Raw genomic sequence first — 24,485 nt, 5'->3', positions numbered from 1 at the left:
TTCCTGTCAGTGAAGTGCTTGCTTTTATGCCATTGCATCAATGCCATTGCATCATTTTACACTGTCAAAAACATGCACCTACCGCAGCGCCCCCACTTGCGGAGTTGCGGCCTTCTCTCCATTAAAGGGAATCTCAAGTATAAAATCAGTCAAACAGGTTATATGCTTTTGACTGTTGTGACTACCGCACTTCTCGCATCGTTTTATTCTAGCTCAGCTAAAAAGAAATGCTCGGGTTTTATGTACTCAATGTACAATCTGGTTATGAGGTACGCCGTAGTAAGGGACACAGGATTAATTTTCACCAGCTGGAGTTCTTTAACGCGCACATAAATCTAAGTACATGAGGTACTTTGCATTTCGTTCCCATCGCAATGCGGCCGCTCCATCCGGAATCGAACCGCGGCCTCGAGGTGACCAGTGCAACACTCCTGCCACTGATCGACCGTGTGAGGGTTGTGGAGTGATGGTATAATGTACGATTTAAAATGACGCCTGCATATCAAAATATGCAGCTTCGGCACGTTAGAGGCGCACTAAACAGAAAATTTTGTCGAGATGGATTCGTCCCAGCGCTTTAAGAGAGATAGATAGATAATGGGAGTATTTAGTAGATCAAAGGCAGAGTAATCCTCCTGACATGAAAATTATCTAGTGTGCCTGCTAGTGTACCCAGAGTAAGCCGAAGGAGAATAAAAAGCTCTAGCACATCGACGCCAATCTCAGAAGTCGTAGGGGTCTGTGTTGTCACTACCCGGAGTATGGGAATGACTTTGCAAACGATTCACTATATCCGGTGCAATTCCTTCGTTATCTTCGAGCCTTTACAAGTGCTTCACTTATGCGACCATAGTGCTTGTGCAGTTTACGTTATATGTCGCACATGTTCCTCTATTCGGCGCCAGGTCTACCGACGGCGGCGTCTGTCTTCGCGTTCCAACGGCATTGTAGGGCTGCGTTGCTGGCTGCTCGTAGCAGGGTGTCGAACCGAACTGGAACTGAACTGAAAACCGGAATTGAAGCGTCACTTTCGGCCATGTCGGAACCAAAACAAACGTCGTTTTTCCGCCATTTTGGAACTGAAATGGAACCGGAACTTTTTTAGGGAAGGCTCCTGAACTGGTTCGGTTTCGACAAACAATTCAGAAGGCCCTCAGGGGCCATTTCTAAGGCATGTGAGACGGAAACGTTGGAACTAGGCCTACCATAGTCTATCTGAAAACTATCCGACGACTCAGGGAAAACTCATTTACTTCGAATAACCTCAACTCAGTTCTGCCAATTTTATGTCGTTTCATGCTATTATTTTTGTGCAATCAAGGTTGTCATTGATGCGGTGAAAAAAGTAATCGCTTCTTGTGCCAAGCGGCCCGAACAATTGTTTTCAAGTTCCTGTTCTGTTTTAAGCCCTTAAGACCCTAGGAACATAATCTACCTAATGTGAGTAATTCTTGGTACCCAGTCACATTTTCTGTAACTGTATTGGGTAAATATCATGACTAGTGTTTTATTCTTTCAAGAGCTACAGTGATGTACTTTATAAAGTACGCTGGACCGTTATGGCAGCAAAACCCGATGCAGGTCCTTGAATATAGGTTAAATTTCTCAATTTCTGAAAAGACAAGACAAACAAGCAAGAATCAAAACTTTATGGGGGTATACTTAGCTACCTCATTGCAAAATTAGTATTTCAATGGTAATGAATTTTTGTTTCACTTATGTTTTTTTACCGTTCAAGTTTCCATGGCACAGGACATATTCAGGTAATGGGGAACGTCAATACTAGGTGGTGGGCTAGTTGGTTAATCATGGTAGAATATTGCAGCACACTTCGAAACAAGGACGTAACAGAAAGCGAACAACGCCCCTGTTTGTTCACTCTGTGTTACGTCCTTGTTTCGAAATGCGCTGCCATGTTCCTTAATGGAGAACGGTTATCGCGCGGCTGTCTGAGACGCATGCCGTGCTACTAAATTTATTTCATACAGATGAATGTGGTATACTTTATGATGAATGCAGGCATTAAAAGCTAAATCATTCAACATTGGCCTCAAGAGGGATTGAAATATGCAATATTACTGGTGGTCCCTCCTGTAATGACAGTCAATTTGCTGCATTGCAACCCTGTTACGTGCTTTGTTTGGCGATACCTAAGCAAACAGATTTCTGTTAGATCTTTTTTGCTTATCATACGATGAACCCACCACAGATTCTGATTGAGGGTTAGCCAACCTTTATTATTCATCTGATCTCGATTACGGAGCAATATGCATTTTCTTTGTCGTTTTATTTTTGCTCCCACTGACATTGCAATTTCTAACGTAATCAATCACACGAGGTTACTCAGTGCGTACGTTTTGCCGCTGATTTACGAGTCGAGGTCCAATACGGGCAGCGAATAGTGATACCCACGTTCTTTATTGTTCCGAAGATACCGATATTTGTACCTCCTCCTTCTGTGGCACCAGATCCGTCCGCGCTCCTAAAAATGTGTGTTCAATCCCCACCTTTAGGAAGGTGATCACTTGTTTCAATCTAATCCATATTTCTGAAAAATCCAAATTTGCGCTTGTGCGAGGAGAAACCATTTCTCCGATTAAACAATATTAGCACCACAGAGTATCGAGGAACGTTGGCTATACTATAGGCACATACAGGGTGATAATTTTTAAGTTTTACGGAATATTTAAAGACAGCCCGGTGCAGATAACAGAATTCTAGTCTTGAGCTAGATTACTCAGAGAGGCGGACAATACTTGCACGAGGACTTCAAACACATATTCAACTAATTAACAAAAATTCATAATCAACTTCATAATTAAATACTTTATGGCACATATTAGGATTTCCGACTTGTAGCCGGTGAGCTTACAAGACGAATCCACATGAAATTAATTTCCGGGATCACACCAGTTTCGAGATATTATTTCCCAAAGTGTGGGACGAAATACATGGGCATTCCGGTTACTTTTGTACTTCAGTGCATAAAAGAGCGTTTTTTTTTAAGTATGTGTAACAACAGTGCATTTTGATGGTGAGTTTGATGGCGCATATCGCCAGACCGGGGTCATTCTGTAAATTCAAATATGGATACGCCTTGCAATGTCATCGGCTACAATTCGTAAATTGCAATATGTGCCGTAAAGTAATTAATTCCAAACATAATCACAGAATGTTTTCATTTCATTTTATTGTCTTAAGTACCTTTGATAATTAGTTGAATATGTGTTTAAATTTCTCGCGCAAGTATTGTACGCCTATGAGTAATCCAACTCAAGGACTAGAATTATGTTATCTGCAACAGGCTATATTTAAAAACTCCGTAAAACTTAAAAATTCTCACCCTGTATTTGTTCTTATATATTACACATTTCAGTCACTGATTTAATATTGCAATCTGGGCTCCAGCCATTAGAAACTCACCGCAAAATGCATCGTTAACAACCACGCCAAAATGAGATTTGACAACTACGTGCAATTTAATGAATCGCGACAGACTAGAGGTAAGCACAATAAAAAAATTATTGCCGCATACTAGAACAAACGCATATCATTCTTCCTTCCTGCCCAAAACAATACGCGAATGGAACACCGTCACGCAAAGCGTGGTCAGTTCAACCCCTCCCGGTTTTTTCTTATCTTCAATGCAGGCTTACTTGCAATGTCATGCGTGCATTGCGTCTTTTTATTTGTTTTTTGTTTTTGTTTTTTTTTGCTTCTGTTGCATATTCTGATTTTTCTTTTATTACGTATTTTCTATTGGCAGCAAATGTGATGGCGTCATCGCACTTCTTTTTACTAGTGTATTAAAATTGGTTTGTCATGCTCACTATGTTTTCTTTGTTCTCTTGAGGGAAAAGAGTTTGAAATCATGTGATGTTTGTACCACTCCTGCTAGGGCTTCCAAAAGAAAGGCTGCAGCATTGTTAAATAAATAAGTGCACTCTGTCATACAAGATGTGGGTGTATCCAAGGGCTGATGGCATAATTTTGGCATTCACAAAGCGCGAAAAAAGCTGTTAGAAACCAGAAAACTGGCTCTTCACCGGCTTACTGGAAATTCACTAAATGTATCAAGACAGATCTAGCATCAACGTATTTCGAAAGTAATGAACCACTTAATAACAAATAGATCAAAGTTGTTATCTTTGCCTGGGTTTCAAAGGCAAAAGACTGTAATATGCTGTTTTTAAGAGACAAAAATACTGGAGTTTGTAGTCGTACTCTTAGTTTTATAGCGTTAATCCTGCGTAAAATATCTAGAGAAGGCATAAAACAGAACAATCGTACGGTGCTAATCATCACTAATGAACAGACTTCCTGTAACGACAGCTGATGTTCCAAAAAATCACCAGAAAACCATTTACATCAAGCAGCTTCCTGATCCACTCCGTAGCACACTAATTGCTGCGAGCCAGGTGGTTTCGCCTAACTCTGTGCACCTAGATTCATTTAATCTGCAGAGAAACTCTCATCTGTTTTTAGTCACTTTTTTGGATTTCCTTAATGCTCTCTGCAAGCCGCTTTCAGCAGCTCACCGTGTCAATTAGGTGGCATGTTCGCTTTGGAAGCGGATAACGTCGGTGACAAATCTTTTTTTTTTATTCTTCCTTGTGTGTAATGCGTTGCTAGGCGGAACTTCACAGGAATCACCTAAACTGCAGGGAGGTAACTGTCTTCTGGATTTGATTAAACGCTTGCCTTCAGATTGATCTGTGCAGATCTATTTATTTGGCATTAGAAACGTTAAAAAAATTTTTTATGTCACATCAAGCGCCCTACACTCTTTGATACTGAAGTAAGGCAAAAACTTCTTTTAAACATTGGCAATTAAGTTTTGAGCGGGGCCATTACTCTATCTTTACAGGTACTGCCTCCTCACGATAAGTGCGACAGATATCAGACGAGACGAGCGTTGTCCGCCTATATATATATATATATATATATATATATATATATATATATACATATATATAGGGTGCCCCCATCACAGCACCAAATAGAGCCTGCAGAATGATCATTAGATAGAGAAAACTTGCAGTGGGCAGCTTGACAACACGGGAGAATCAGCGTTCTTGAAAACGACACTATTGAAGAACAATACTAGTTTGTATCGCTGGGGCAACGTTGTTTCAAGTACGATTTATCTATTTCATACAACACGTCTTGTGCAAGTTGTGGAACTTGTTATAAACGTGGCGTGATGGCTAGTTCGGTAGTTTCGTGCTATCGATACTTCTTACTCTCTTGCAGTTTTTCCTTTTCCTCTTTTTCTCTCATCTTTCGCACCCCCTTTTCCGGTACAAGGTAGCCAACTGGAGATGTCCCCTGGTTACCATTCCTGCTTTTCTTTTGCTTTTAAAACTGGCTTGCAGTTCGGTGAAAACTTACCACAAATAAATAATCGATTGATCGAATGAATGATTACTAGACCGAAGGCGTTTCACCGCCCAAAGCCCAAAGTAGCGTCCCAAGGGACCCCAGGCGACGCCGTAGGGATGGACTGTGGTTAATTTAAAAGAGGCCTTCTTTAACTTTCATCCAAAGCTATATACACGGGTGATTTTTTATTTCCTCTTCATGCAGGCGGCGTGCAAGCGTCGTGGTCAAAACTTGAATCGAACCCCCGACCTAGTGTTCTGGAGACGAACGCGAAAAGGACTGATGTACGGTTGCATGCTTAGCCGAAACGTCAAGGCAATAAATGTTATCCACACGCTCCTAACCTGACGAAGAACACGTCCTCCCGGTTTATTCTCCTTCATACTATGATACCTAGCCGCCAGATCAAAGAAAATTAGAAGGCTCGCCCACTGGTCAAACATTATGCAGAGGAGGAGTAATGATGGCTCGTTTCTCTCGGCTTTAAGAGGGAGCGTTTGCCCGGGCCCTACTCCGATGCCGCCTATCGAAATATATGTAAAAATGAGAAATGCTTTTCTGAGATGAGACCATGGCGATTTTAATGACATTTATTGCATTTGAGAGAGGAAGTTAAAATCTAGTGACAGTTTTAGCGTAATTTTGATTTAGTGTCTAGAGTTTTCACAAATATTACCCAAAATTGGTAAGGCCGAAAAAAAATAGAAGCACGAAGTTTAAAAATCCGTGACTCTGCACCAAAAAAAAAAGACATCGCAGTTCTTTAAACGGCATCCATTGGGACATCCAAAGCGGACAAATTGGATGTATTAATATATATCTTAAGCATATTATTGCGATAGCAATTATATGGACACTTCAACCGGATTTCTGCCGACGTCGTCGCCGTCGTCGTCGCCGTCGTCGTCGCCGTCGCTGTCGCTGCCGCCGTGAGGTTCCATATAGATAAAATCTTCGCCACGTGCCGTATGCCCGAGCGGAAGCGTGCGGGGACGCGCGCTATCACGGAGAGCGAACGCACTCAATCTCCCACGCGCAAGCAAGGAAGCGGGAAGCCAGCGCCGGAGGGAGGGGGGGGGGGCGCACTTCCACTCTGCCAACAACTGCGCTCGTCGCTCGCTCGCACCGTCTCTTATCTCCACACGGCTCTGACCTTTATGCGCCGTGCATTCGCCGCTCAGTTTCCGTTGAAGCGATAGACCGCACGTACCTTCGCCGCTGCGGCGTATCCGCTTGCTGCCAGAGTTTTGACGGTCGTTGTCTGCAGTCATTCAGTGTGATCTATTCATGTTTGTTTGTGCGCGCTCACAGCACGCTTGTTCATTCAGTTAGTAATAGTCGGGCCACATTTTCCAACGCACGCTACACATGCAATGCTGCCCGGATCAGCAGTGCAGCGCTACAGGTGTGTCCCTTCGCACGCGCTGCCCACGGGAAGCGCTTCTCATCAACACCAACGTTTCACACGCGCCTTCTCGTGGTCATCGAGTCTCTCTTCAGTCGGTCTACTTAGGCCGCAGCACACCTGCTTACTTAATCAGCTCATGTTTACTACAATTCATATTGCTACCAAAGCCGCTCACCTTACTTCGTATGACATTGCTGTGTTGCTATCGCATTCATTGCTTCGCCCTTTTGGCGAAACTGTGACATTTTTTGTTACAATGATTACAGGGGTACTGCAAATGTTTCACTCACATATTCGTGGTGTATTTAAGAGCAATGTAAAATACATTACTTCTGTCGGCTTTAGATGTACTATTCGCTACAATTGACAGAATTAGGAAATAGACTTTCACTGGGCAATTACGGAGTTGTAAACTCATTAGTTTCGTTTTCGGAAAAGTTCTAATTTGCGACAATTTTTATGGTAAAATTAATGACATAGATCGAGAATCGGCATCCGACAATCACAAGATTTTAACGCTTTTTATTTCAATGCAACAAAGCTAACCAAATTTGGTCCAGTGATTGCCGAGAAAAACGATTTCTCCTTTGCCATGCATCTATATAGAAGCCCTCGAGCTAAAGCTTTCTGGTAAGCTTGTTTTGACAGGACAGATGTCCGCTCGGCAAATGAAACAAAAATACTACGAGGATTGTGCCAGAGATTCAACACATTGACTGGATAAAGCACTGCGTAAACCAGCTTCCCTTCGTGCTCTTATAATAACTTCTAAAAACCATTCAGTCAACCTTCGCTCCAGAAACTAGCTTAGTTAGATGTTTCTCGTCAATCGCGTGTTTTTCTTTTTTTCGTGAGTGTGTATTTGGTCGTGATATATGTATCAATGCAACGAAAATCACAATTAGCAAAATAAGCACTCGTACTGTCGTCGACATTGGCACCGTATTGAACGACAGCGGTCCAAGAAGATTTGTCTTTGGAGCGAACGTTCCGAGAAGGAGACTTGCCTTTGTAAGAGCGACAAGACGCAAGACAAGTCTCCTTGTCAAAACAATCGTTGCCAAGACTCCCTTTCGTCGGTAACTGTTGATCATTTCAAGTTCTCACATTTCTGTACGCATCTGTCTTGTTTACATGACTGTATTGTTTTAATGCGATTACCATTCGTTCAGAGCTGCACGCAGTTCCCAGTACGTCCGCTTCTAATATTTTTCACCCCAATTAGAGCTGGCATGCCCCACTGGGTATGTGCAACTGGGTGTGCCTGATTAGATAACTTGCAAATACACCATCATCATCAGCTATTTTTTTTTCTCCACAGCAGGACAAAGGCCTTCCCCTGCGACCTCCAGTTACCCCTGTCTTGCGCTAGCTGATTCCAACTTGCGCCTGCAAATTTCCTCATTTCATCACCTCACCTTGTTTTCCTTAAGGAAGTGCACTTTAAGAGACAGGAAAAGAGCGGTTTGGGATCAGGGAGCAAACGGGGATAGCCGATATTCTAGGTGACATTAGGAGAAAAAAGAATGCAGCTGCGCATGCTAAGTAATGCATAGGGTAGATAACCGGTAAACCATTAGACTTAGAGAATGGGTGACAAGAAATCCAAAATCAAGAAGGGAACTGACAGATGGAGTAGCACACTCCGAGATAAAGGTTATAAACAGGGATAAGGTGCCTCAGAAAGGCGAACCAACGTTTCGATAGAACTTATCTCCTTCAAAGGCGACCACGCAATCGAGGACGGCAAATACATAACTTGGGCTATTAGAAGTGATAGCTTCGGCCATTGGGCATGTGCAACTGATCATGTGACCCACAAGTTAAAAATTTCGCAGTAAAGTGTGTCGGCTACATTCATTCAATGCGCCCAATTGAATGCGCCCAATGAGTACGCCCAGTTATGCAATCAGGAATGGGACGAGGTGTGCGACGCCATGAACGGGAACATCAACACAGGCAAGACGTGCAAGATCCTCAAGCACCTGCTCGACCCGTCGGGCACCAAGACGGCAGCGAAAGCGGAAATGACCAAGATCAGACACAAGTACAAAGGAAACATCCGTGAGATGGGTGATAAAATCGCCAAGCTGTACCTCGAGAGACCCCCAGCCGTCGAACACAGGAACTACTCGGGCTCTCCCAACGAGGACCTCGACAGAGAGTTCTCCCAGCAAGAAATCAGGTCGGTCCTGCAGACTATTAAGACCAAGTCGGCTTCGGGCCCTGGCAAAGTCACCAACAAGATGCTCCAGAACCTGGACGACCAGGCAACAAACCGATTGACAGACTACATCAACGAGTGCTGGCGGAACCGGAGGATACCCGACGAATGGACGCGGTTCGACGTGATCCTCATCCCCAAGCCGGGTAAACCCCTAGAAATCCAGAACATGCGGCCGATCTTCCTCACTTCCTGCGTCGGTAAATTGATGGAGCACGCCTGCCTCAACGGAGTTAACGGCTACCGGGAGTCCAAAGACGTATACCGCAGCAATACAGTCGGCTTCAGAATAGGGTTCTCTACTCAAGACGCCATGATACAACTCGATGAGGAAGCCATAGACACCACGGGGCGAGGCTTGAGGGCAATACTCGGACTCGATCTAATGAAGGCCTTTGACAGGGTCGAGCACGCGGCCATCCTCGAAATAATCGCGCAACTCGGCCTGGGCGAACGAACGTACAATTACATAAGAAATTTACTTACGGTAAGAACAGCCAGAATTAGACCGGACGAGGAGGAGAGCGTCCAGGTGGACATGGGTAGCGCGGGCACACCGCAAGGGTCCGTCGTGTGACCGATGCTCTTTAACCTCGTCCTGATCAGACTATCGGGAAAATTGGAGCAAATAGAAGACATTAATCACACAGTTTATGCAGACTGTCATTACAAGTTGGACCACGAAAGATGCAAGCGAGGACGAGGTGGAGAACAAACTTCATGGGGCGGTGGAGGCAGTCGAAAATCATTTGGAGGGCACCAAACTAGAATGTTCGCCGGGGAAATCGGAACTGCAACTCTACCGCCCCAGGAGGCTGGGCACACCGTCCAGAGACGTAGCATAACTACATAAAAGGGGAATTATATTAACCACGAGAAACGGCACGGAGATACCCATGGTCCAGAAGATCAGTCTTGGATCTCCGTATCGAAGCCAGGGGAACATACGCGGGTACCGTAACGCGCCTGGAAAAGAAAGTCACGGCGACCATTAGGCTAATACAGAGGGTCTCCAACAGCAGAAGAGGCATGAAAGAAAGAAACGTGGTACGGCTCGTCCACGCTTTCGCGATCAGTCACATAGCGTACGTGGCGGCATTCGTCCACTGGAACAAGGCTGACAAAGACAAGATCGACGTGTACATTAGAAAAGCGTACAGAACGGCACTGGGTCTCCCGAAAAACACAAGAAACGAAATTCTACTACAACTCGGGATACATAACACGCTGGACGAGATCGCTGAAGCACAGAGGATATCGCAACTCGAAAGACTCACCGGAACCAAGGTGGGCAGAAAAATCATGGAAAGGATCGGCATAAACTACCACAGAATGAAGGGCCCCATGACGCAGATTCAACCGGACGTCCGAGCCGCAATAAACACGGAAAACATCCCGAAGAACATGCACCCCGTGCACAATGAGGAGAGAAGATAATGCCGCACGAAAACGATCCTCAAAAATCATGGTGCGTGGGAGGGGGCGCCCTTCGTAGGCGCTGCCCGGTACCCCCGAAAGCGGGTCGACAATGGTGGTGTCGGCGGTGATGTCTTCGCAATGGCGGTCGTAGACACAAAGGAAAGACCGTGACGGCGGGCTCCATCAGGACCAGAACGTCAGAGGCAGCAGAAGAAACGGCAATCGCGTTGGCCGTAATCAATGGTCGGAAACAAGACAGAATAATAATCAGCGACTCCAAGATGGCCATTAGGAACTTCACAAAGGGCTGCGTTTCCACGGAGTCGGCCAAAATCCTGAACCGCAGAGCAGTAGACTTCAAGAAAGGCAAAATCACACCCGAATACCTGAAATGAATCCCGGCACACATGGGGCAAGTAACCACAAAAGATCCGAGCACCCCTCCCAACCTGAACGAGAAGGCCCACCAAGCCGCACGAGAACTAACCCGCCGCGGCTTGGACAGTGACGGCCCGACACCCCGCACCCCCCTCGTAGGGGGTGAGGACTGCAGCAGAGGCGATGGGGAAGACGGAGGAGGCGACGACGACGAAGTAGCGATACAGGACGACAAGGACAGACTAGTCACGTACCACGACATACTGACACACTATGAGGAACAAAGAGAAGCATACCCACAACCGCACAAACAACTAGACACATCTCAAGAAAGTAGTAGTAAGTGGTTCGTGTGGAAAGGGAAATGTTGGCGCTATCTTCTGCAGCCCTTGAGGGAGCACGACTCAAGAAACAGATTGGAGAAGGTTGCAAACCAGAACCTTCAGAAACCCAGTACACTTAGAGTAAATTCCAGACAATACCCAGAAGCGAGCTGCAAGCTTTCCAAGCACGAATATGTAGACATGGCACACGTCTTATGGAAAGGCACAGAGATCAGAGCAATATACAGAGGGGACAACAGAGAACCACACCTTCTCGAGGAGCGATGACTAAGCGCTCTGACTAGCTCGGATCTGCACGACCAACTACGGGCAATCCAGCTGGCCCGGGCAGCGGTGGAAAGGCTATGCCACACCGCACATAATGCCTGGGTGACCTGAGCTTGGGCCGGCAACCTCGCAGGTGCTTTTATCAATAAAGTTTTTTTCCGTCCGTCCGTAAATGCTAATCGCTATAACGTTGACATTGGTTGTGAAATGGCCTCGGCCTCAATATTTTTTAGCTCTCTTTATAAATGTACATGTCGATGGGGATAAGCTGAGCAACCTGTACTTTACCCACAGCATCATAGTGTTAAGTAATTCTGTACTTTACGTGTTTGCTACAAATAAATCGTTAAGGCAGGATTCACAGTTAGAGATAATACCAAAAGTTCACTGCTTTCGCGTGTGGTCAGGAAAAAAACGGTTTTGGTATAGTTGTGTGTCTGTAGAAGTAGCTTAATATGTACAATACGCAATAAAGCGGCACGACTGATTGCAGTTCGCTAGCTCACATGGAAGTTGCGTTCATTCCCTCTTTATTAATTACTCAGCGGTTGACGACACAAATACAAAATAAGTATGGCACACACTACAATTTATGTTAGAATAATTTGTTTTATTTGTGTTATTTGTGTTATAAGTCAAGTGTCGTGGCACCTGCTTCAGAAATTCGCTAAATGCACATCACCTGTCCAGTAAAACAAGACCACAACGTTCCCACTGCGCTCTCCGCGAGATAAAAGATATATATATATATATATATATATATATATATATATATATATATATATATATATATGTGTGTGTGTGTGTGTGTGTGTGTGTGTGTGTGTGTGTGTGTGTGTGTGTGTGTGTGTGTGTGTGTGTGTGTGTGTGTGTGTGTGTGTGTGTGTGTGTGTGTGTGTGTGTGTGCGTGTGTGTGTGTACAGTAGCCAAGCGAGCATTGCAATATGGGTGCCGAAATTGCCTGTGGCAGCGTTATTAAAAGGCCATTTGCTTCAAGAATAAGGAAAAAACTGTTGATTCTTTCAGTCAGCTCGCTAGCTTCCAGTTGGTTCCCTGTGCTGAATTGTTTACCATGCTGAGACAAAGACTACGCTTTTATCACGCCTTGGTTTGGCTTTTATCAGGCCTTTTTCAAGCCCTCGCAAAGGATGGCGACATTACATCGTTCTAATTACATCCTATACCATGCACCGCAAAGGAGAGACCACAACTGAAAGCAGCCCCATTAAAAGTTACGATAGCGGTTAGGTGGCACGAGATAGTTGTGATGAGTGGGCATGGCTTTAATAAATATCCCCCCTGTCCCTGCATTCTTCCGCATAGCCGCAGGTGGGCGGTTTTCTTTTTTTAGCGTTCAAGCTCGTCATGTGCTTCAAGCTTCCGGAAGCTCTTGTGGATTGGTGCGATCCCGTGAGAGCAAGATGGCCACAGCGCGACTCCCGTCTTTCTGTATATCCTGCTATATGTTCTGCAGACCGGTTCTCGATTATTTTTAGGCAGCTTACCTCGGAGTCTCTCGTGACCAGTCCCAGAGTGCGCGTCCGCTTACGTTAAGCGCATGCTGCTATCATCGGACGGCAAATGCAAGATATTTGGGGCTTTCATTGGTGATAAAGCGCTAGCGAGGTCATCTAGGCGGTTCCTTCCTGCGTGGGCGGCATTGAAATGTCTTCCTTCACCAGACACAGCTTCCAATTTCTCGCCAATTTTCTCTGCCGGCATCGTATTGAACGGCTAACGTGCACCGCTCGTTTGCTTCGACTATATGCTCCCTGTGGATGCACCCAACGGATCAATAAACTCGAAGGTTGCGCTCCGACATTTGTTCTCTTTACTTCCTAATCACAGTGACCTTTCGCTTGTATTTACGGCTTTATTTTCTATGTCGCCTATTACAAGATCATATCGAATGCTCAAGATCTAAATAAAAAAACGTTGTGAAAAACATTCTTTTCACAGTGTCCAACAGAACAGGGCAGAAACTAAAGTTAGCTCACAACTCCGTTGGCGAGTTCCTTCCTGGAGGAAAGCGTTGCACAAGAGGGTTAAGTTTACGTTGAACCGTGAGTGGTGCAATATAGTCAGTATCCTACGTCTAACGTAAGGCCTCTTCCTTAAAAGCCCCGAAGTCAAGGAAGCTGCCCACGAGTTCTTACGAACCCCGAGCGAAAGCCATTAGGAAAGAGTCAGTGCTTCCTCTATTCCTATGGGATGCTCCCCAAGGAGCCTATTGCTATCCTCACATGCACTGCCATGCTACTGTGTCTCTGGCAGTCTCTGGCACTGGCAGTCCATGGAACGGTGCTCCAGTCAGATCGCTTCACCGTTTCTCTTCGTGTGGGAGTAGGTTTACTAGCGATTCTCAGATTATACCCTCTGAAGTATGTCGTGTAGTTTTGCAAGACACAGACGATATTGGGGAAAAGATTACAAAGCGCAACACAATATATATATTATGGCGTAAGCTTTAGTAAAGAGAAAAAAATACTTTGTGCGTAGTTTTAGGCAATACCGTACATCTATTGGGCGTGATGCCGGCGCAAAAAGAATAACAGGCCAGGTTCACAAAATTTTTCGTAGGTAAGCGTTCTTGACCATTTGTTCGCCGTCTTCGCCAGTTATGCGTCCAGGGTCACGATTGCATGGAAAATGATGCTAGTTTTGCCGGAAGAACGTTTTTGGTGGATAGGGGCGATAAAATTGCCGCAAAGAAGGACGCCCAGTAGTTGGGTAAATTAATGCTCGGCTGCCCACGCAAGATCACGTGTTCAGTAATGTTACGACACGCAACTAATACGTTAGCGCTGCAGGCTAAACTCAATGGCTCATCGCATAATAGGGCATTCACTAATTTTCGCACTGTAAGTACTGGTGAAACAGAGTTTCATCATTCAAGCCGATCTTCTGCACCTCGGCCCTCGACGACTCGCCTTCAAGGTTATTTAGTTTGATTCACAAAAATTCATCATTTCGGCGAGCGAGCAAAGTTTGTTCACGTGCGACTTCGAAGGTATGCCGGGGCTCTCTTGTGTAATCATGCATTAAAGTGATCTCAAAAATCCCTGAGCCATCATTACTTCGTAGACATAAAATCCAATCATTCTGGTATGTGCGTGAATCTGTAACACCCAAATCCGTCTTCTTCCTTAGCCTTTCAGCATTATACGTTAGACGTGCACATAATGTTGCTTCCACCACACTGTGAACGCGTGAAACGCTTATTGTTCTTTCAACAAATGAAAGTGGAGCAAGATAGAAAGGTAGGCGTGCAAACACACCTCGATCATAGTCGGCGCTCAAATACCAAAATACCAAAATACCAAAACACCAAATATTATCACGTAATGTTCAGGCATCGCACACTTCCCCACTTTGTTGTCGCGGAATAATCATCTTTCCGCACTACAGCGTTCAGAAACTATGCCAAAATGCGGTCTTACCCGTGTACGCATAAATGTAACCAGGACAAAGGCGATATTTTGTTCCCGTAGCGAGGGGCTACAGCTGAAGGACGTGTCATAGGCTAGGCAGATCCGTGCGCGATCGGTCAGGACAGCAACTTAGGTCCCTATACTGATGTTCGTCGCACTATGGTGAGGAGAGCTGTATGCTGAGAATAGTGCGACACACATGTAAATGGCAAATTAGTTGTGTCGAAACCCGCTAGATGCAGGAAGGTTTATGCACGAGAAATGTTTTCTGCCATAGGTAAATACACCTAAAGCTTCTATACCCCTTGCGTCACAGTGACATATACCCGTCGGCCTAGGAATGGGTTGGCCGAATAGAATACATATACCAAAATAAAACAAGCCGTTGAAAGTCAAGCGGTATTCCATTAGGAGGTCTTTGCGCTTTGGATATAACAAACGAACAAACATTATACAGTATTTACAAGTTTTACGTGTTGATTAGTTGTTTGAAACGTGGATACAAACATAGGAACTAAGTTCTTGCAAAGTTCCGGGCTGTATCAGTTAATGCACCTGATGGCTGATACACTTTCTTTACGAATGGGCTAGCATATACGTTCGCTGATTCACCGCTGCGGAATAAGTAAGATGTGTGCATGCCATTAGGATATGTGCATTAGGATGAGGAGTCACCGGACAGCCCTAAATAATATTTGTCTGAGATGCGTAGCTGTCCCTCAAAATTGGAACGTAGACAGGGAGCACTGGTGCCACCTGATGCATCGTTTACCTTGACGGTTTTGAATTACCAGTCGTCCTAATTTGCGCAGGTGACTTAATGCGCGAGAGAAACGCGTGCGGTAAGGCAGTTCCAATACGTCGACAATGCGAAATCGCTTTTCTTACATTCATGGTGCGATGACGTATAGGTGTAGATGAGTATTAGTCGAGTGCCAACAAAAGCAGCTGAGGAGCGCCGCATTTTTTTTTTTTTTTGTTATGTGTGTGGGTCTGTATATGTTTTTTTTCTCTCTCTCTCTCTGTCTCTCTCTTGCTCTGACTGTGCTTTTGTTTTTTACGTTTCTAGCCTCCCTTCCTTCTTTCCAAGTGCAGGGTAGCAAACTCGACGTTCATCTTCCCGATAACCTCTCCGCCTTTCACATCTCATCTGCATCTCTCTCTCATTCTGAAGAGTTCGAAACAGTCACCTTGCGCAGCCATATATTAGCTAGACATAAGTCACATCATGAAATTTTAATGTCATGATTATGACTTTTTCTATTCCTCCCCGAAGTTAAGACATGAACGAGCTCACTGTCACTGATTTTTTTTTTTTCACGCTACAGGGAACGGTCATCTGTGCATTGGTATCTTAATGAAGGCTTTCCTCGCTTGGAGTTTTATATTGACGAAGTCGCACACAAACACCGGTGCCTGTCATCCAACGCCCTAGCACCTGCGTAAAGATAACTCCCACTAGCTTTAAAGGATGCCTCGCATCACTACACTACTGCAGTGCAGGGTAGAACATATTTTATGTCATCCATTTTAAAAAGATAGATGTAGGGTTTACCATTCCGAAACTGTACAGCGGGTTTGGAAGGACGCCGTAGAGGGGGTCTTCAGAATAATTTTCAAATTTAGCTTTTTTTTCTTTTTTAAGGGGCACTTACATGATCTTTGCCACTATTTCTTTTTTCCCCTTTAAATGAAGATCCTAGACCTCTAAACAAAACCCTAGAAATAACAGAGACAATCTGCCGTCAATAGTTTAATATAATCGCATTTCAATAGCCAGTTTCGTTTTTTTTTAATTTCCTAAGAGGATGATATGTCCTAACGTCTCGGCACAGTATGTGGTCACGTGAGAGCAAGATATTGCAAATTTTTGACACTGACTGCGGCTCGCTCGGTGGCCTCGTATGCGCCTACTCGTCGTGAGGGTCGATGTATAGCAGCATATGAAGGTGACCGAGCGAGCCGTAGCAATTGTCAAAAATTCGTATCGCAGTTTCCATATACTATGTCGGAACGAGACGACACAGTATAACCTCCTGGAAAATGAAACCAAAACTGCCTGTAGAAATTACGTTATATTGAAATATTGCTAGTGCTAAGACTGCTAAGACTCGTAACTATTTTTACAGCCGCTTTTCGACTGTAAAAGTATTATAGGTCTAGGACTTGACTGGGGATTTAACGCAAGAAATGAACTAGTCGAATATGTCATGTCAGCGCCCTTCTTGCACTAAAATCGAGACTGCGCGAGCGTTTTTAGACTGCGCCCAAATCGCAGTTCGCTCGCTGCGGTTCGGAATGCAACCCGACACTTTCGCCTCAGCAGCGTATCGAGCCACCGATTCACTGCATCGAGCTTAAACCACAGAGCGTCTACCTGCAGTCGCCCGCTACTCGTGCTCCTTGTTCCAGAATCTAGCGTTTTTTTGTTTCGACATTATTCTTTGTCGATAGTGAACCACCTCGCTGGATGTGATTACTCGCTTAGAATAATATGGTAATAAATTAGGGCTATCTGGTTCTTTCTTTTTTAACCAAACTATAGGTGACCGCAGAATCTGAGGCTGGTCAGCGCTGCAGGAACAATGGAGCTAATCAGAAAGAGTTGTGCAAGTCGTACGTGGAAGTCGACCGTCGCAACGCTTCTTGCAGTTCTGAAAGCCCTTCCTCCTGGCGCTCTCTCGGGCGGTGTTACCTAACTCGGTCCGTTGAAATATTTCCCGTTGGTGCCGCGCTTTTTTCGCGACAGGTCCACGGAGTGGTGTCCTGGAACGCCGCGTAACTAGGTGCCTCCCTGCAGCTTAAAAATCAGAAATTGAAACTGAAACCGTACGGGGTCGCGGAGATCGCACGACCTGATTGATTGCAAAGCGACCGGTCGCATATTGTCGCTTTGGTCGAGAAGCGATTGTTTCGGGGCAGTGGAGCGCTGCTCGATTTTTTCAGTCACGCGAGTTCGGGCCCAAACCTACTGAACCAATCAGCGGCGCCGGTACAGGAAGTCGGTATGCGTGGACGCTTATTTTACGTGGTGAAGACGGTGCGAGTCATTGGCGAGACATTTCAATGTGGCGACGGGCAGGCAGCGCTTGCTGTGTGGACATCGGTCGCCGTGCATCCCTCACAGGTCGCCTCTCGCGGTCAGTCGCTTGACCTCTGTCAATCGATTTGAATGCGCCCTAAGCTTTCTTGTTGCCCCGATGAGACCTCGGACAATCACCGTGGTTGTCTGTTAAAGTTCTGACGTGGTCAGGCGTTTGTGAACGCGCTGCAATTGTCTCGATATGCGAACTTCCTCGAGCAAACCAGAGGCGAAAGGGTCAGAAATTTCCTGTGGGTTTTATGTCTGCCGCTTTAAGCGATTTCGAATATTGCTGAGGCTTTTGTTTTACAGCATTGCGTAGGTTAAAAATAAATGCTCTGATGCACTCCTGCTTATATGATCGGCAATTGTTAAATTTTTTTCAACGCGGGAGCTACCACGTATGACGACGAGGGTGTGCTACTTGAAGCCAATCCAAGCCAGCGATACAACGAGTCACGTGTGTGTCACCATAAGCTAGGCCTTCATGCATCAATATCGAGAACGAATTTAAAGCAGACCACCGACATAAAGCCGGAAATTTGCTGCCGAAGCGAGATGACAGGTTTGCTAATGTCAACAACACCATTCACTCGACTTAAAGCGGGCTAATTGGCCAGAAATGTCAACCCGTCCGGCCTGAAGCGGGCAGGCTTGATGCCGCCATGTGGGGCCATGACGTATTCTTCGTTCTATTCCGGTAACGGAAGTCAGGGGCAGACATAGCATTGAACTGCTTCTCCCGTAAAAAAAAAACATTCTAGGCCTCATTACATACCGAAGGCTCCTTGATGGTAATAAGACAAGGTGTACAAACACGCTGGGCACTGCTCGTATATTGTGCGCGCTGCACTCTGTCAGTTCAAGTTGCCTCAGTCCGCTTCAATCTTTCCTCTACCTGGCTTATAGCGCCCCAGCTACGCCACTGTTCCCCTCCATCCCTTCACGCAATTCAACTTACTCTCTGAAAAGGTTCGCATGTTCACAACTTACGCTTGCGAACATGCGACACCAGGCTGCCAGGAAGTTGCTTCTTCTAAAAGCCAGCTTAACAGAAGCTGAAATACCGAAGAAATCTTTTGTTTTTTTCTATTAGACGCATTGTTCCAGAGTCTAAAGCAACAGTAAAGACGAGCGTTAATGGCCCTCCAAAGATTTCTAGAAGCGAGCAATATACTCGGAAACTATTGAAAAGAGTGTTTATCTGTGATAAACTCACTCTATGGCCAATTCGACACCTGGGTTCATGTAGTTTCCTTTGAATCGAATCCATGCTATCTTATGTGCCGTGATTTTAGTATAATTACGTGACCGGACTTTGTGTTTACTTTAGTGCAGCTATGTGACTGAACTTTCTGTGCCCTTTTTCTGAGTGGACTTTCAGTTTTAGTGTGACATTAGTGTACTTATGTTACTGGATTTTTGTGTTTAACTTAATGCGCCTTTGTGACTGAACTTTGTGTTGCTGTGTTTCTGAGTTCACTTTCAGTATTAGTGTGGTTTTAGTGCACTTATGTGACTGGACTTTGTGTTATTGTGATTTGGAGTTGACATTTAATTTTAATGCGTGTAGGTTCATTCTTTTTTTTTGTCATACCTCTATGTGAAAAGGAGTAGCCGGCGCCAATTAAAGAAATGGAATGAATGGAATGAATGGAAATTAAAGAGGTCAACATCTCCTAAATACCATATAATAAAAAAACACCGTGGTGTCATCTTTCTTTACCTATTTAACGTTATGTTGGCCTGTATCCCTTTGGGAATAAGCCTTCATGCGCTCATAAGCTTACAGGCCCGGGCGTCAGTTATCATAACATCACCTTGGTTAATCAACGACTCAAATGCGAAACATGCCGGGTAAACAAATTCGCAGTTTCCCCCATTCCCGATGCATTGAAAGTGATGGCAACGTTTAGCGTTGTCCTGATATCATCCCAGAACGCATCGTCACCAGCGGCGTTGCAGGCTTCGCACCGCGATGGTGCGTGAGATGATACCGAAGGAAAACTGCCGGCATTTGTGGGCGCCCAAGGAGATGATTTAGCTGGACCTTTACTGCGCGCACCGCTAAGTGTATGCGCCGCGGTGTGGTATGTACTCAGCTGTTCAGCAGAAACACTACTGTTAGTGCGCGCGCGCCACACTTATGCCAGCAACGAAAATCAGAACCCTGCCCTGGCTACCGCAGACCCTAGTCGACGTAGCGTGACGGTCCACTAGACTTCGTCGCCTTTGCAGCCAAACCCACTGCGCATCATTGGAAGCCTTGAAACCTTTCACGCTCAGGCATCGCATGCTTCATTGATAGCAAAACATCACTACGGCGCCGACAGTAGGGCTATCGGTGAAGGCGCGAATGCGCCTCGAACGTCCATTTAATTGTTATTGCAATAAAGTAATAACAACATCAATAATCAAGTAAAGCATGGCCAGCTATGAATGTGCAAGCTGTCAGCGTACCCAGAAGGCCTCGTGTGGGTGATGCGCAGTGCTATATTGGTACAGTCAAGCAGCTAGCGATATGGGTGGCACACAGTTTTGTATCGCTGTGGACAACGCGGCACATCTGCAAGGTGCCGCGTTCCGAGCTCCCTCTGAATTTACCGGTGATCCATCCTTCGTTCTGAAACAAGCCAATATTCTCAAAAAACCGCGTTGCTTATATTGGTATTCGGCAGAACATAATTTTTCATTTGTTGTAATGACATTAACCAAGCGATGCAGCTTCGTTGGATAATGAAAACGATTAAGTCACACGTACTCTAAACTCAGTTCAAAGAGGGGCTTCCATTTCTCCTTTCTAAAACATCTCAAGCGCACAATCGGAACCGTTATTGGAAGGCATTTTAGCGCTGGCAGACGGGGGCAAGAGCCCACCGTAGTGTCTACGCCTTCCTGTTGTGCCCAGTCTGCGCGCTCTAAATGCTTCCAAGTACGTTTACCAACGCGCACAACACACATTATAGCACGAAAACGTAAATATCTGGGGGGTAGAAATATCTATCGCGGAAGGAAATCGGCCCCAGTGCGCCCGTTTTGATGCATCACGGGTAAGAAAATGTGCCTAACTTAAGTGTGGCGCAGCAACACCAAATTTCTACGATGAGGGCTCACTGGTATGCCATCTTGAGATAGCAGTTAAGCGCATGCATAACCAACAAAAAAGAACGGCAAATGAACGCAAACCCTATCGTGTCTTCAAGTGCCTTTCTTCTATCCATCTTTACTTTCGCTTTGTGTTAGTATTTAATGATTGCAAAGGCAAAGTTCTGGCAATTTAGTTCGACGACACATCTTGCTCTGATAGTTTTAATTGAGTCACAGCTGTGGGCGAACTTGCACTCCACACAGTCCGTACGGAAACCCAATGCTGGTGTGCAATGAACGCAGACTGGGAGGACTCCTCTATCGTGCGGCCGTTCCCGTTCCGAGCCGTGCTTCTCCTGTCGCCGCGCGTGCCATCTGACGAGCACTACGGCCGCTTTTCGGAGGCGGTGCTCAGCTACGCCGGCACCCAGCCGCTCTGCATACCCATGCACACAGAGCTCAAGTTCAAGGCAAGAACTTTGTGAACTTATTTGTTTCTTTTTTTGTTTTTGTTTTTTGTTTTTTTGAAAAGAATATTTTTCGTTGCAATCAATTATCCGTCTATTCGTCAGCTCATCGCCGATATATGTGCGCTTAAGTGCAGTTTTAGGGTTCTGGGCATGGAATACACTTATGAGGATTTCAGTATACGTTTTAGCGCATCAATTAAATTCTAATAGTAGTAATTGCTCCATTTTGTTCGCTTCACATGGCTGTAACCTGAGTGCTATAGATGTGGCGGCGATTGAGAATCACTGGGATGTGGTTGTTAATGCGTGACCGAATTAGGTACAACCGTAACTGGCTACTAATGGTTCAACGGCAATTCTTCCGTGAAAGCCCTGCAACAGCAGTGTGTGCAGTCGCGGTTTCTATTGGTCAATTTCAATGGCACACCCGAGGCACTTGCGGCGCCATGTTTTGCGCTCTTTGTGCAACAGCCCCTCTCATGTGTCCAAATGAGAGATGTAATGGCAGATCGATGGCAGAACTAGAGGAGAGATCACTCCATGCCGCAGCGTCGTCTGCTTCGCCAAACTCAATGAAGCCGACACTGCCTCATGTGCTTCCTGCGCATTTCATATTTTCTTTTTCTTCCTGGTTGTTTGGTGGCGCCACTGATGTCGTGTTTGTCGCTGTTGTGGGCAACGCACTTGCATGCAATGACGCAACCTGGTAGTGTGGGGGCGTCTCCGGACGACGGATAATTTCAGTTGAATACAACAACTCTCCGTCTCATACTGCATGCCACGACATTCTCGGTGTGCCAATTCTACGATATTCTCACTTCACTACAAACCATAGATGTACTACATCTATGGTTTGTTTACGGTCAGGAGTTCTACAGAATACCGTTTGGTGAGATAAAAGCATCCTTAAAAATTAAGCAGGTCACTGACCGAGGGCGAAATAGAAGTAAAATGATGTTTCGGGATCTGTACGGATCCCTTGCCCCCAATTCTGAGATTGTGAACGTGGGATCCGTACCGATCCCGAAACGTCATTTTATTTTTATTTCGATCTTCGTCAGTGTCCTGCTTCATTTTTAACAAACCATAGACGCATCGCCATTTTGTGCAGTGAGGCGGCACCAACATACTGGCGCGTTTAGGTAATGCTAATTTTTGCGATGAACACCAACAATATCTTTTTCGTCACAGTGCCCGAAATGAAGACAGTGGTGCCTACAGCAGACCTCAGAAAAAAGAAATCTCGCGAAGGCAGGGAAGCCTTGGTACGCTACGCAGTCTATACTTGCTCCAGAGATCGATCACTCTTACATTTCACTCAAAGATCTGGGACGACGTTGCCCTATCCTAGGATGCTCGCTGGGGAAGTCACTCAACTGCGCAGTGCCTGTCATGGAAATTCATTAGATACAGGTTACGGCTGCTTCAATGTGAAAGTGTCCAAGAGAATTGTGAATGTTGTTTTTCGTTCCTTTGCTTTTTAACAGTTCAGACGAGGTGAAGAGAGACAAAATCCGTGTATAATGGCAGAGACAAATGCGTAAAATACACATAACCTTGTGTTGAAAGATGTCAGTGCGCTGGACAATTTATTGAAATACATCTGAAGGCAAGTCATCTTCAGATTCTATATTAATTACTGTCGCAATTGGATCATACGTAACGGCTATGAACTTATTGCCATTAGCGGTGTATAAGTTTACAGCTCCGCTCTATTGTGGCCTCCATAATTCCAATATAACTGAGTTCGATGTAGCCACTACTGGAATCTTAAGTCATCGGGCTTTTTGCAGAAGAGATTTTACCGGCTTCGAAGTCACAAAGACCCTACTAGCGTCATGCAGAGGCGTTCTGCAGCGCGCTCCGAATGAGGGAGCCATGCCAACAATCACAACAGTGATAGCTTGGTTGGTTGTCTTCTTCACTAATTTCGTCTTCGTTTCTTCACCACTGGCAGGTCCCGATATACGCCGGCCTGACGTACGACGCCGTGATGCTGTGGGCCCGGGCCGCTACCCAGGTGCTGCGCGAGAACGGCTCGCTCACCAACGGCACCGCAGTAGGGCTGAAGATACGAGGCAGCCTCTACCGAAGTAAGCATGACTCTAAGCTCATTGAGTTATCTCAAAGGCCACGAGAAGATCTTTGAACGGCTCAGCCGTTCCGGCATGAAATTGAAGAAAAAAAAACATTTTGTTCTTTTTTTTAATTAGGTACCTTGCACCAACAAATAAATTAGGTCTTACAGAAACGTGCCGTGAAGCAAAACTAACCTATAGTGTTCCGCTGTAGCGTCTCCGAAAGTCCCAATGAAACCTTAATGGCGGACTCCACCTCAATTTCGATCAACAGGGGATATTTACTTATTCAACACTCGAATCTCGCTACACGAGGGGGCCAGACATTCTGCAGCGCTGCATTTACCGAATTATGCTATCGCCAACGTGCGCTTAGATTCCGTGCTATACGCTAGCGACAAATCCGCAGCGCCACAGCCAAATGGATATTTCCTGTTCGTTAGCGAACTGTCGCGGGCGTCAACAGCTGATATCCCAACGCGGGGTCACCTTACACTTGTCATATATCTTGCGGCTGTGTAAAGCTGTATCGCAGATACCGCTTAAATGATGGAGCCTACAAGAAGGAATGCAGATGGGTATTTCAATTAGCATAACTATTCATTCATTTCATTTAGCATAAATATTCATTTCATCTGTTGTTTCAGGTTCACATATAAAAACTAAGAAGATTGCTCAAACTATGAGAAAGACTACTGACAAATTCTGTGTACTGATACGCACAGAAATCTAACAACGACACCTACGCTTCTGTACAGCGAATACTAAGGTGTGCAATAAATGAGCGTGCAACACCTGACATGTATGCATTCAAGGCTGCATGGTATCTGCATCGTGATATTAGCGATCCGCTTGCGGAAGAAAAGATCGTGGACGTTTTGTTCACTTCGATGAATTCTGTAATTGCCGTTCCTT

General features: G+C 45.3%; 2 protein-coding genes across 2 annotated transcripts in view; one reads left to right on the top strand and one right to left on the bottom strand.

Moving 5' to 3' along the window:
* LOC119453719 (gastrula zinc finger protein XlCGF8.2DB-like) overlaps positions 1-24,485 on the bottom strand; it is a 489,906-nt gene that overhangs the window by 266,941 nt on the left and 198,480 nt on the right. The window lies entirely within an intron of this gene.
* LOC119453721 (guanylate cyclase 32E) overlaps positions 1-24,485 on the top strand; it is a 197,038-nt gene that overhangs the window by 100,370 nt on the left and 72,183 nt on the right. Inside the window, exons 6-7 of the mRNA XM_037715756.2 lie at positions 21,326-21,492; positions 23,450-23,585. Of these exons, the coding sequence (XP_037571684.1) occupies positions 21,326-21,492; positions 23,450-23,585 (303 nt within the window). The remainder of the gene's footprint in view (positions 1-21,325; positions 21,493-23,449; positions 23,586-24,485) is intronic.

The sequence above is a fragment of the Dermacentor silvarum genome, chromosome 5 (assembly GCF_013339745.2).
Source record: "Dermacentor silvarum isolate Dsil-2018 chromosome 5, BIME_Dsil_1.4, whole genome shotgun sequence".
Lineage (NCBI taxonomy): Eukaryota > Metazoa > Arthropoda > Arachnida > Ixodida > Ixodidae > Dermacentor > Dermacentor silvarum.
Note: the sequence above shows the minus strand (reverse complement) of the source record. Positions and strands in the feature narration are given on the sequence as shown.